This window comes from Pelophylax lessonae (assembly GCF_965119305.1).
Source record: "Pelophylax lessonae genome assembly, chromosome: 4".
NCBI classification, from domain to species: Eukaryota; Metazoa; Chordata; class Amphibia; order Anura; family Ranidae; genus Pelophylax; species Pelophylax lessonae.
In genome coordinates, this window is record NC_138771.1 from 99,013,962 (window position 1) to 99,028,746 (window position 14,785).

Here is a 14,785-nt window from a genome sequence, read left to right on the forward strand (position 1 = left end):
CCCTAAAAGGGAGCTGCCAGGTGAGTGAAATTGCCAACGAGCCGGTCACCAGCGGGTAGTAGAAAAGAGGCGGGGGGGGGAGTTCAGTTCCGAGTTTCCAGGCGTTCCAGCCACGATATGGCAGCCTCAGGGTCGTCAAAAAAATGAACTCTGTCTCCCCCCTCCACTCGCAGTCGAGCCGGGAACAACATAGCTTATTTTATGTTCTTGACACGTAGTCTACGTTTGGCTTCAAGAAAGGTCTTGCGCTTTTTCTGCACTTCGGCCGAAAAGTCGGGGAATATCGCAATCCGTCCACTGCCAAAAGGGATATTGCCCTTTTCCCTGTTTAATCGCAGTATGGTGTCTCTATCTCTATAGTTCAACATCTTAGCAATAAAGGTGCGGGGGGGCGTTCCCTGAGGAGGGGGCTTCCCCGATAAACGGTGGGCTCGTTCCACGGTAAATGTGGGGGAGAAGGCCTCGTGCCCATAAGTATCGGTCAGGAGCCGTTCCAGGAAATCCGCCGGGTCTCTGCCCTCTGCCCCCTCTGGGAGACCAATCAGCCTGACATTACACCGCCTCAGTCTATTCTCCATGTTGTCTTGTTTGATTAACAGCTGGCTCACCTGGAGCTGAAGACGATCAGAGACATGCTGCAGGGGGGGCAGGGAATCCTCTACTCCGCTGATCCGTTGTTCAGCCTCGCCGACCCGGTCTCACAGCTTCTGTTGGTCCTGGCGGATCAGGGAGATGTCAACTTTGATCTCCTCGATTTTGGCCGTGAGGGAGGTCTGGCAGAGTGAGATCGCATCTAGGACACGGACCGTGTCTGCAGTCACCACGCTACCTCCCGCTTCCGCCTCGGTGCCATCTTGGGAGGAGCCATCCTTCTCCTGTCGGCGAAATTTGTCGAGCTTAGCCACGGTGTCCGTGGGTTTCTTCGGCGGCAACATGGTGCCTGAGTACTAGGGCACAAGGAGGATGCCGTGGAGCCAAAAGTAAAGCCCGGGATGCAGGATAAACGGGGTTAAAGGATGATCAGCCGGCAGAGCTCTAGTCACTAGCGTCCTACTCCATGCCGCTTCAGGCCACGCCCCCCACGAGTGTAACATTTAACATGTTCCAAAGATGAACTTTAAAGTGGTTGTAAACTTCCCTATAATGTTTGTACCTATAGGTTAGCTTATAATAAGGCTTACCTCTAGATACTTGCACAGATTTTTTACTGTATACTGCTCCGATGACGTCATCGGTACATGCGCTCTGAAGGAACGGCTGCCCATGCAGTTTCTTCAGAGCTCTGTGCCGTGACCGGCGGCTCCCACACACATGCGTAGGAGTGACGTCATGTAGCTCCGGCTGCAGTCCCAGAAGGAAGGAAGATGGGTGATGATGAAGGTAGCCTCCAGCGGGGACGACTAGGGCTTTGTTTGCAGGTAAGTGTCACATAATGTGCTAGTATGCGATGGGATGCTGGCTATAGAAGAAGAAAATTAAGCCGGTTCAGCAGTATCCGGCCACATTTCGACGCATCTAAGGGCAGGCTGGTTGTACTGAAGTCGATTTATCGATCGACTTCACTACAACAAGCTTGTCATGTTTTTTGTATGAGGACTACCGGCTGTTGTAGACACCAGCGGTGGTCATTGTATTTTGGGGGCAGGGAAACCTCCTGCGGTCAGACTACAATAGCACAGCGAGAGTAATCTAACCTGTGGTTGAAGGAAAGCAAATTGCGTAATCTGTGGCCAGCCTAATAGCCACACCTCAACACAAGCTTCATGACACAAGCTTGTATTTTAGAAAAAGGGAAGGGGTGTGTTTGACCAGGTCATTCACAGTGCTAAGAGATGTGGGTCTTATGGTGGCCATACGTGTAGCTACAGATGGATCAAGTGATCATAAACAAGTGATTCTTCATCGATTAGCTTATAGAAACTATTCGTTTCCCAGTTTGCAAAGATGTGATCTATACATTACAAATCAAGACGACCTATTAAAATGATCCTTTTGTGATCAGTCAATGTATAGATAGGAAAAATGATGATGTTATTTTTTTTCAATTTTTTTCATAAATTGACTTCCCACAACTGAATGTATCTTTGGAGATTTAGATTGTAAAGTGTATGTACATAACAGTTTTATCTTTAAGCATGTATGTTTTCTTTTCACAGAAGCTCAAATTCGATTTCTGAAAGCAAAGCTACGTGTCATGCAAGAGGAGCTAGACAACATAACACATGAATGTAATAAAAAGGTAAAATCAATGTTGGCACAGTCGGTCTTTTTCTTAAAGTCCTCTTTAAAGGTCCAGTTAAGACATTGTTGTAAAGCAGAGGCCCTATTGAAAGTTATGGGGACTTATTTTCACAGTTCTCTATTTTAAATTGTAGTCAATAAAGCCGGCCATAGATAATTTGAATCTCGGCCGTTTCAGCAGGAACCAGCGGAGACTTGAACCATCTATGGGTAGGCTGATTGCACTCAAGTCGATCCATCGATCAACTTGAGTACAACCAGCCTGTCGGATTTTTACATGCGATTATTGCCATTGGTTATAGCCGCTAGCAATATTCACTGTGTTTTCCCGCCAGGGATGTCTGTCTGCGCCCCCTGTCAGGGGAACACAATAGCTCTGCAGGAGGGATTCCAACATCAGCACTCCTGTGTTGATGGGGGAATTGAGGGATTTTCTATCCTGCAACCGTGGTTACAGAAAAGAAAATCGCATCATCTATGGTCCGCCTGAAAGTAATATGCTTTAAAATAAAAACCTTACATACTTACCTGTTCTGCTCAATATTGAACATAGCAGCCCTGATCCTCCTCTTATGGAGTCCCCTGCTGGTGCTACTGGCTCCTCCTTGGCAAGTGCCCCCATAGGAAGCCACTTTCCATGGGGGCAGCCATGCAGGCTCACTCCCGAGCCACCTTGTCTGCGTCCATTGACACAGACAGGACAGCTCGCCCCTGCCCCCCACTCGCTTGTCACAGAATTTGATTGACAGCAGTAGGAGCCAATAGCGCCCGCTTCTATCAATCTGTGCATTGAGGATGGACAGAGCCGGGAGAGCCTTGGCTGTCATGCACATCGCAGACTCGGGCTCAGGTAAATATAAGGGGGGCTGGGGGGGACACATGCAGCACAGAAGGTTCCTGTATAAATCTGAGGGAGTTAGATGAAAGGTAGGGGAGTCCAAAGAGGAGACCTATAAGTGAAACTGCAGCAGAGCAAGGTTAGGACCCCTCCCCTGCCAGCTAAATCAAGAGATTTTTTTAATTGTTTATCAAAACTATATTTTCAATCTATATGTAAGTTTTTAAACCAAAAATGTCTATTTTTCAATTTGCATACAACTTGCCCTCAAATATTGTGTAAAAACAGAAAAGTGCCAGTTTTACATATACTCCTCATTAAATATATACTGGGATATGTCTTTTGCCCCCAGTTTTTAGGTTATTTTTTATGCTGTTTTAGTGCTTCAAAGCAGTATGGAGTCAGAAAATATGCAACTTGAAAAGCAAATTTCATTCACCCCAGGCCCTATATCATACACAGGTAGTAGGTAACCTATGCATATCAGGGTGCAAATACACAGATTTTAATACATTTTTTAGTTTTTTCCAGATTGCACAAGATCCAGTGCCAAATTGTAAATTAATAGTGCAGAATTGGTGGTTATAAATCACCCATTAACACTAAACTACGTTTCATAAGTTCAAAGCAAATATCTACGAAAAGCCTGGTACTCTTTATTTATTAATTGGTGCAGTTTTGGTTAATTTTCTTTTTACATTTTCTGTGAGCTAAAACCTTTTGTTTTTGAAATGTTATACTGGTTTAAAGACCACAATGTATAAAGGAACACTTTTTAATCAGCGTATCGAATTAAGTCAAGTAAACTCCTGGGATATTGATCTGGTCAGTTAGGTAGCAGAGGGGGTTGTTGTTCAGTTTCAGCTTTTGGTGGTAATTCAATTACCAGGTGCACTAGATGGCCAACAATTAGGCGATCTCCAATACAAGAATGGTTTTACAGGTGGAGTCAACTGAAATTTTATTTTCCCCCTACTCCTCTTTTCTGATGGTTTTTCGCTAGTTTGCATTTGGCTAGGGTCAGTGTCACTACTGGTAGCATGAAGCGATACCTAGACCCTATAGAGGTTGCACAGGCAATCCAACTCCTCCAGGATGGCACATCAATACGTGCCATTGCCAGAAGGTTGGCTGTGTCTCCCGGCACAGTCTTAAGAGCATGGAGGAGATTCCAGGAGATAGGCAACTACTCTAGGAGAGCTGGATAGGGCCGTAGAAGGTTCTTGGCCCATCAGCAGAACCGGTATCTGCTTCTTTGTGCAAGGAGGAACAGGATGAACACTGCCAGAGCCCTTCAATGACCTCTAGCAGGCCACTAGTGTGAATGTCTCTGACCAAACAATCAGAAACAGACTTCATGAGGGTGGCCTGAGGACCGGACGTCCTCTAGTTGGCACTGTGCTCACTGCCTGGCACCCTGGAGCTCGATTTGGCATTTGCCATTGAACATCAGAATTGGCAGGTCTGCCAATGGCACCATGTGCTTTTCACAGATGAGAGCAGGCTCACCCTGAGCACATGTAACAGATGTGAAAGGGTCTGGAGAAGCCGTGGAGAACGTTATGCTGCCTCAAACATCGTTCAGCATGTCCAATTTGGTTGTGGGTCAGGGATGGTCTGGGGAGGCATATCCATGGAGGGGGACACACTCAACTCTACAGGCTAGACAATGGTACCCTAACTCCCATTAGGTATCAGGATGAAATCCTTGGACCCATTGTCAGACCCTACGTTGGTGTAGTGGGTCCTAGGTTCCTCCTGGTGCACGACAATGCCCAGCCTTATGCGGTGAGAGTATGCAGCCAGTTCCTGGAGGATGAAGGAATTGACACCATTGAATGGCCCTAAGTTTGCCTGACCTAAATCCAATAGAATACCTTTGGGACATTATGTTTCAGTTCATCCGATGCCACTAGGTTGCACCTCAGTCTGTTCAGGAGCTCAGTAATGCTCTGGTCTAGATCTTGGAGGAAATACCCCGGGACACCATCCGTCATCTCATTAGGAGCATGCCCTGACAATGTCAGGCATGCAAACAAGCATGTGGGGGCCATACAAACTACTGAGCACCATTTCTTTGAGTTGCTGCAATTAAATTTCATCAAAATGGACTAGCCTGCTGCATCATTTTTTCACCTTGATTTTCAGGGTGTCGTTGAATTCAGCCGTTTGTAGGTTGATCATTTTCATTTCCATCAAACAATGTGATATTCTTTCATTCCTAACACCTTACCTAGTCCATATCCGTATAGATATCCAGCATGATATTTTCCCCATTTTGAGCAGTGTAACTGATGCACATCATATGTGGGAAAACTGACCTTTTTTTGGGACCTCAAGGATACAAATGGGGACAGATTTACAAACACCCAGTGAAGTGACTGGCCTCAGGTAATGCACATAGATGAAACAAATCCTCCTACATGTGTTCTATCTGTCTGTCTGCAGCCCTTTTTTCTCTATATCCATTTAAAGTGCTGAATTTTAACTTGTCTGAGAACTCAGAAAAAAGGGTGCGGAGAACTGAAGTTGCACTCTGCAGAGCTCAGTGAGGAGAGCTCTGATGGCTGATTGGAGGGAAGGGACACACCCCTTCACACAGCACACAGAAACAGAGCTGAGGCTGTCAATCAGCTGGAGATCCCTCCCATGTCACCATTTTTCTCTTGGTGTCAGGAAAACTTGTCAGAAGTGATTCATGCTGGTAGCAGAGGAACAAAGCAGCAGACAAAAGTGACACTTCGTGCTCCTAATGGAGAAAAGTATACACAATACAGGGATATGCTTTGTTCATATTTCACGTTTGAGGTTTACAACCAGTTTATTTTGTAAACTAATGCAGTAGTAATATATACTGAGGGGGGGAGTACCGCGCTTCAAAGGTGTGTATGTGATATAAAGTGTCTAGGTGATAAATAAATAAATATTCTATTATGACTGGTGTATAAAATCCATATAAATAATCACTTAATATTGGTAGATGTATAAAATCACACTCAATATATAATACACATGAAAAAAAAGGAAAAAATAATCGCGCTAAAGGTAAACAATGGTGATGAAGCAGCAACTTCAAGTGTGACCACAGACAAAATAAAATAAATAAGTCGCGCTTGGTGAAAAAATGAACAAATAAATGTCCAAAAAAAATAAATATCAGTTAATCAAGTCCTGATAATAATGTGAATAGTGAAATAATGTGTATATATGAATCACATTCAGTGGTTGGAAAACAAATAAATATAAATAAAGATATCAGATTTCCAAGTCCTGATACTGACGTGTAGGTGATAAAAAATAGTCTCTAAATAATCAAAATGATATGTGCAATAGGAATCCAGACTTCCCTTTAGGAAATGTGCTTACCAAATAAATGGTTAAAAGAGGCAGGGTATTATATCCAAGACATTTGATCGAAGATGGCCCAGATTGTAACTCACAGGTTTGGATGGCATGAAGTCATGGAAAAAAGAAAGGACGCCATAGCATAATACCTCACAACAAATGAATCTTATACACCCTAAAGTGCATCAAGTAGGGTCAAAGAAATTATATCCACCACCAGATCTGAAGCTGCTTACCAGAAATATTTATTGAATATTTATTAACCAGCACACAGAAAGTTTATCCCAATATTGGTGACAGAGAGGAAATGGCATAGACTTAGAGATTGAACCACCACCGATTTATTGGCCCCTTACCAAACTCAAGATGACTGAAGACAGGGTAGGAGATAGATCCTATGAAAGACAAAACCGCCAACACCGACAAAATGAACCCCTTACCGAACCAAAAATGGTAAGTCGTTTTGGAACAGGGAGTCAAACCGCTCAGCATTCACCATGGATGGTAAACCAAATAAATTGTCGGATCGTCCTCAGTAGCCAGATGTTAGACCAGATGTAAATAAATAACTTTACAATACTTCACTTTATTGGCCCCTTTATTTCTGAGATCCGAGGTACCATCAAAGACCTCATAAGTGGATCCCCATTACAAGGAGTACACCGGCAGCCATCACTATTACAGGGCTCCATTACATCCAGAGGAGGAGAGGAGAAAGGCGTATACCCCCTGAGAGATCCTAAAAAGGCTAATTATTTAAGAGATGGAGGTGAGCATATAGCACACCTAGTGCTCACGTGCACCGAAGAGCACCTGCATGCACTGAATATATAGCTGGAGGAAATACTCCCTTTTAACACAGAAGAGGAAGATCCATATCACTATTATCACTATATGGGACACTTGAGCACCTTATGATGCGAAGCAGCATTTAATCACTTGTGAATGTATATGGACACCCATATTACCATTTATACCGAGTGATACAGAGTTTATATATTAAGCACAGAGCACTTTTTGATTTTATCACTAATTTATATCACCACAAGCACTATCTATTGAGTTATTCTAGATTTTTATATTTATTTATATGATTATGTGTATTATATATTGAGTGTGATTTTATACATCTACCAATATTAAGTGATTATTTATATGGATTTTATACACCAGTCATAATAAAATATTTATTTATTTATCACCAAGACACTTTATATCACATACACACCTTTGAAGCGCGGTACTCCCCCCAGCTTATCTTTATTGTGTGGTTAACAATAATAGTATCTGCGGCATTGAAGGCCCATATCTTTCACACACCTACAGGACAGCGTGACAATTACACCCCTTTATATAAGTAGTAATATATAAACTTGGGTAAAATAACAGACAAATGCATAAAAAAAAAAAAAAAGGGGCAGTGTATTTTTTAAAATGGTGCACAAGTAAAAGCCTTATGTCCCTAACCGTGTAACAATTATTTAGGTAAATAAATTAAAGAAGTTGTAAAGGCAGAAGGTTTTTTTTATCGTTATTCATTCTATGCATTAGGATAAAAAGCCTTCTAAGTGTAGTACCCCCCCCCCCCCCCCCCTGAGCCCCAATCTCTATCCAGCGATGTCCATGAGTCCCTCGGTCGTCTCTCCCTCCTGATTGGCTGAGACACAGCAGAGACGCCATTGGCTCCCGCTGCTGTCAATCAAAGTCAGTAAGCCAATCAGGAGAGAGGGGGGGGATGCCAAATGACAGCTTTGTGTCTGAATGGACACACGGAGTTGCAACTCAGCTCAGGTGCCCCCACAGCAAGCTGCTTTCTGTTGGGGAACTCGACAGGAGGGAGGGGCCAGGAGCAGTGAAGAGGGACCCGAGAAGAGGAGGATCCGGGCTGCTCTGTGCAAAACCACTGCATAGAGGTAGTAAGTATAACATGTTTGTTATTTAAAAAAGAAAAAAACATGAGACTTTGCAATCACTTTAATCACAGAATTGTTGACAAGTTAACTGATGCATGCTGAAGTCTGAACTCCAGGAATTATCTGTTTTGCATACTTGCACTGGTCAAGCTGGGCACAAAGCAAGTATACATACTGTATCTTATAACTGATGGGCCACTTGGAAAGCTGAATATCACTATAGTAGTTGGCACTACTACAGTGATGGCCATGATCTTCTGGGTTCTGCTTGGTTTCTGTGTGAGTGGCTTCCCCTCTGCACACAGAACACAGGCGATTAATTGTATTCAGTTAATACAAGGCGTTCTCTGATTGGGTGGGTAAAAAGCAGTAACATCCCAATTGCCATGAACACTGTATTGCTGCAGTGATTTCCAGCTTCCCTAGTAGCCCATCAGGTAAGAGATGCACATACTTACGTTGTGTCAAGCTGGACCAATGTAAATATGCAATACTGATAATTCCTGGAGTTCAGATTTAAATTTGTTCTGGACATCTAGGCTTCAATACCTGTAGTAGGTAAAGAGGAAATCCACCTGTTTTTTGAAGGTCCATTTACTCTCATGCCCATCCTGAATGCTGTAATAAATGGCAATTATTTTTTTATTTGTACCTTTTTTTTTTAACTTTACTTCCGCAGCAGCTCCGACTGCGGCCTCTTAGGCGATTACGTCACTAGGTGATTTGCAAGAGGACTCCTGGGATAGCGACGTAATGTATCCCAGGAATCCTTGCGAATCGCCTAGTGACGAAATCTTGCATTATTTCCTGACCGGAAATGACGCCAACGGGAGGATTGGGATGTCATGATTGACAGGTTGCTATAGCAATGGGGCAGAAACTTCCGGGGACGCTGCCATTGATATGGCAACCTGTCGGAAAGAGAGGGAGCCGAGCAGTGTGCAGGCGAGAGATTGGGAGGTGCATGCTGGGAAGCCAGCTGCACCAAATCCCGGAAATCGAGAGGGCTTCAGATGCCCACAGATGACGTGGAACCTGCCTGCTTCCAAGATCTGGTTAGTCTTCAAATATTTTAACACAAACATGAACTACACATAGGACATGTTCTAAATGTTGCTAGTCCTGTTTAAACAAATACGGAGAAGTGTTTAAAAAAAAAAAAAAGTATTGGGGGACTGGAACTCCACTTTAAGATTTTACACAAAAAAATTACAACTTTTTCATTGTAAATGTGCGACCTGTTTTTGGAAACTTGCATGTATTTTTTTCTATTTGGTTTCATTTATTTCTAAGACACCTTGGCTAATCCTGCGTGTTCAGTCATGCCTCTCACTGTGTTTGGCAGGAAAAATGGTATAAGGAGCTAAAAGTAGTGCATTGTAGCTTGTAATGCATGTCTGGAGAACTGAATTAGCACAGTTTAGCGTTACTATCTTTAACCCTAATACCTGTTTAATTTTTTATTTATTTATTAAATAATTATGTTGCCCTTTGGCAACTGTTAATGTTGTGTTTTTTTATTTAATCAACAGGATGATGAAAATCGAACACTTCTTGCTCGTGTAAAAGAACTGGAGGAGGAGCGTCTACGACTACAGAGGACGGCAAACGTACAGCAGACCCAAGCAGAGAAATATAAAGCTTTATCTGAGGAAGCAACTAAAAAGAATGATGGATTCCAACATCAAATCTCCTCACTAGAAAAGGTACAGTAGCATTTAGCTGCACTTTTCTATAAGACTTACTCAGTTAAAACAAAATACAGAAAAGGTTGTTGAAAGTTCAGTAACTATAAAAACCAATTAGAACCCATTTTGTACTGGTCTGACTTCAGTAAAGTTCTGATTGTTTCCTGTGATGTACTGCTCTTTGCATTTAGCAGATTGCTTCCTTGCACTTCTTATTGAACACCCGAGGTACCAAAGAAATGACAGGGCCACAAACTGGTAGTGCTGGGGCCCGAGGGTTAACCCTATAAAATGTCGGTACACTGGAAAGATGGAAACATGTACAGTGCCTTGGAAAAATATTCATACCCCTTGAAATTTTTCACATTTTGTCATGCATTTTATTGGGATTTTATGTGATAGACCAACACAAAGTGACACAAATTTGTGAAGTGGAAGGAAAATGATAAATGTTTTTCAACATTTTTTACAAATAATTATCTGAAAAGTGTGGCATTTGCATTCAGCCCCATTTACTCTGATATCCATAACTAAAATCTAGTGGAACCAAGTGCCTTCTGAAGCCCCCTAATTAATAGATAGAGTCCACCTGTGTGTAATTTAATCTGTATAATTACAACTGTTCTGTGAAGCCCTCAGAGGTTTGTTAGAGAACCTTAGTGAACAAACAACATCATGAAGGCCAGAAGATAAAAGGAGTGTTTGTAGTAAATAATTAATTTTTAAATGGTACCGACATCCCTAGTGGTCATCATTTAGATGGTGGGAATTAACCCAAAAAGGGGGGGGAGACAGACCCAGGTGATATGGCCTGTCTGCCTAAGATGCACTAGGAGGAGTACCTCCAAGAAACAGATAGAATAGAGTAGAATGAAAAATTGTGAGGGCTAGTACGATTTTCAGGTGGTACCGTACTATTTCGTGTAGAATGACACATAAGTAAACAAATAAAATATATATCGTTTAGTGATAATGCCGTCAGATAGCAGCCATCCGAGCATATAAGTTAGTGTTGAAAGTGCCAATCCTCAAATTTGCTAAAATAGAATTTATTGGAAGGTTGGGAAGGAAGGATTTTCCGGCACATAAATTCTTAAAAAAAAAAAAAAAAAAAAAACTATTTTATTCAAGTACCATAGCACAAAAAACAATCATGAAGAAAAAACAACACATAGAAAACAGACAAAACATAAAATAATGATTAAAAAATTGACTGGAACCACAATGGGTTAGGCAGTCAAGAATAGATAACATACAGCAGTTCTACTTAATGTGGTCATGCATAATTTTATACTGTTAGTCACAATTTGCGACTAAATGTACATGCTTATATACTTAGAAAATGATGACAAAAAGTAGTAGTTCGATTGATCAAGTTGCTCTACATGTTTCGCCTCATAGAGAAGCTTCGTCTGAAGCCTGCTTGTAATCAAAGACAATAGTTCTATATGGGATAGAAACATACAGGATTACTGGTGGTATAAGTAATTTCCAAAATTTATGTCGTAATAATTAACATCTATAATTAGAGAACTACATGCATGTTCATGATAGCGTGTCCAGTCACTGGCTGGGTCAGTGCAAGCTAAATGAGCGGTGAAACCCCATGGGCGCAACGGACAATGCACCCCGGAGGTTACCCATCGGATCACATGTGGGGGGCCACACAGTAATAATTTATATATTGGATATCAGAAGATGGTACATATGCCAATAAATAACTGGGTTTATACATACCTGTATAATTGTTATGCAGGACAAACGTCACCGCAGAAACATGGTAATGAATAACGAAGGGACAATCATGGATAGGTACAGAGCTCGGTATATAGAGAGGAGATTAACTCAGGGGTAGTAGAGCCTGAGAGCCACCTACGTTAGGACATAATGGCATACCCATTACTACTAGTATTAAATATCATATATGGTCAGAAAGGACTATAGGAGGTTATGGAGCCAGAGGTAGGTTTATAAGTGAGTCGTGATGAAAGATTGATATCCGTTCAGTGTTGAACCTGCCTGTTGGAGGGTTATCCAATCTGGATTCAGTCTGACAACTCGAACATCAACCATTATTGAGGAACCAGAAGTTTCTGTAGCAAGAAAGGTAGAGCGGGTTCTGTACAGATGTGCACATTTCAGCCTTGTTAGCTGTGTACATTTCAGGCGTAGACAATGGTCAGGTGGATTTTCTTAGCGAGCAGCATCTGAACTCGAGAAAATTGTCTCTATACCCAGAAATATTCAAGGACCTGTGTCACAAGGTGAGGATATCGGATGTGGGGCTCCTGGCATCCAGGTACACCAACAACCTGGACAGGTTTGTATCCAGGTCCAAGGATCCTCTGGTGGAAGCAGCGACTCTGCAGGGACAGTTCATCCTGATTTGTGTCTTTCCCCTGAAACCTCTTTTGAGCCTGCTCCACAGGATCAAGGCATACTGGTGATCCTGATTGCTCCGGATTTGCCCAAGTGGATGTCATATGCTGACCTGATAAGACACATTGTGGGCCCTGCCAGACTGCCTGTATTTAAAGTCCCAAGGGACGATTTGCTACTTCACTTTACTGTTGCTGGCTTTAACGGCATACCTATTGAAGCCCAGGTTCTGAGCGACAGAGCCATCTCTTAATCTGTAAATGGATAAATAGTGTCGCACAATTAAAGTGCTCAAAAAAAAAAAAAAAAAAAAAAAAAAAATATATATATATATATATATATATATATATATATATATATATATAACACTGTATATAATATACGTTAAAATATACGTGAAAAATGGATGATTAAGAAATCACAATTATCAAATATCAAAATACCAAAGTGAAAAAAGCATATGTGACTAAATGAATAAATATGAATATATATAAATAAAATTTATATGTGACAATTTTCTCACTTATCTCGGTGATAAAAACATGCACAAAGTGATCAAAAATTGGTGAATAAATAATAATAAAATATATATATATATATATATATATATATATATATAAAGTCCAAATAGAAATTCACTCATAAAGTGACTATATTGCTGAAAGCGATCTCTTCCGTGATCGTTTAAATAATACACTTCCCAGTGAAATGTGATCAAATAAGTAGTCCACTTCAAATGTGACAAAAAAGTGTATCCAAACGGATCCTCCATGGTGAATCGTGCCTTCACCTCAACACTCTGTGAATGGGTCCTCAGCTCCAGTGACCTAGCAGTTAAGCTTGGTCTCACAGCGCAGTGTAGTGTACCCTTTTTGGGATCACGTTTCGTGGGGCCACGGATAGTTGACCAGTACCCTCGATTGAGGGTCCCACTCTGGACAAACTCCCCTTACAGCAATCAATCCATATACCATAAAAAGAAAGGAACTCCAATAGTGCTCATAACTTTTTTTAAAAAACAAATTTTATTCAAAAGTAAATGTACTCACATTCTTCTGGTGCTGGGGTGCAGCAAATATATAAAGCCTCTGATAATGGTAAGTATCCTGTGATGGCAGCAGGGTTGGAGTAAAAAGCCTCTCTGTATTCTACTTCTCTAATGAGTTTCAGCAGATGCTGTCCGGGCCCCTCCCCTACACGTGATGACACAGGGACACGTGTCTTCTTCAGGGGAATATGATTGTACGGCACAAGTTGAATGGTTTTATATGGAATGTATGAATATCTCTATGGGAACGAGTACCGCCTCCTCTACACCCGCAGTGTGCGATCCAATTACATAAGCGTCTCGCTATCATTCGGCACGGAAGCCCTCCCATCTCTCAACACAGGGCGTGACGACGTAAACAGATGAATGGGTGTTTGGATATCTCTAAGGAAACGGGCACCGTCTCCTCTGCAACCGCAATATGTGTCTCATCGTTACTCACACAAAGACCGCCCATCTTACTATTCAGGACATGACGCAATGCCAGTACTGGGAAAAAATAGGATATGATTGAAATGCCATTACTAAACCACAGTACTGAGCCGAGACCCGATGCAAAAATGTCAATACAAAAAAGAAAAAGAATTCTAATAAGCGCTAATACCACAGTGTAAGCAGCCAGCACAAAATAACTGATATACAAGTTATAGAAATACAAAAAAGGAAAATAAGTGCAGCGCTAAAAAATTGGAGGAAGGCATTAGCATGACAATACCAACTTATGATAACATGGTAGAAAAAAAACAAATAATGATTTAAATAAGTCCCATGTCAAAAACATTTCCATACTGAAAGAAAAATAGTCCCATGAGTTTGATGAATCTTGACGGTGAACACAATATATCTTTAAAATTAAGGAAGATATCCCATCACCAGATAAAACCAAATGAATTGGGTGCTCACCAGATCAAATGGGTCTATATTACCATATAGCAAGCAGACCAAATGGGCTTTTAAAGATGATCCAGATTCCTCCTAAGATACGACCATGGATGTAATTTCAGGCTCATGAAGTGGTTTGTAGAGGGATGTAGATCTCTCATAGCCAGGTTACATAAAAGCCAGAAAGAAGAGTGCACATAGTGTGATATTGCTAAAAAACCTTTTAATAAAAAAAGACTTGCACTTACAATGTTCGCATGGTAACAGGCAATAAAACATGTAGATGGAAGTTCTTATGGTGAGCTCCTGACGCGTATCGTCCGCATAGACTCACGCCATCTCCATTTTGGTGGAAGTAGTGATATACTCCTACTTCAATTCAGCTGCAGATGATTGCACCAGCAATTATGAGACTATATATACTGTTACTATCCTCCTATGCAACGAGCAA

At 41.6% G+C, this 14,785-nt stretch overlaps 1 protein-coding gene across 1 annotated transcript in view; it reads left to right on the forward strand.

The window, feature by feature from the left end:
• Positions 1–14,785, forward strand: part of TEX9 (testis expressed 9) — a gene marked incomplete at its 3' end in the record, with an annotated part of 129,874 nt that overhangs the window by 58,713 nt on the left and 56,376 nt on the right. The window contains exons 8-9 of the mRNA XM_082254930.1: positions 2,157–2,239; positions 9,870–10,043. Of these exons, the coding sequence (XP_082111056.1) occupies positions 2,157–2,239; positions 9,870–10,043 (257 nt within the window). The remainder of the gene's footprint in view (positions 1–2,156; positions 2,240–9,869; positions 10,044–14,785) is intronic.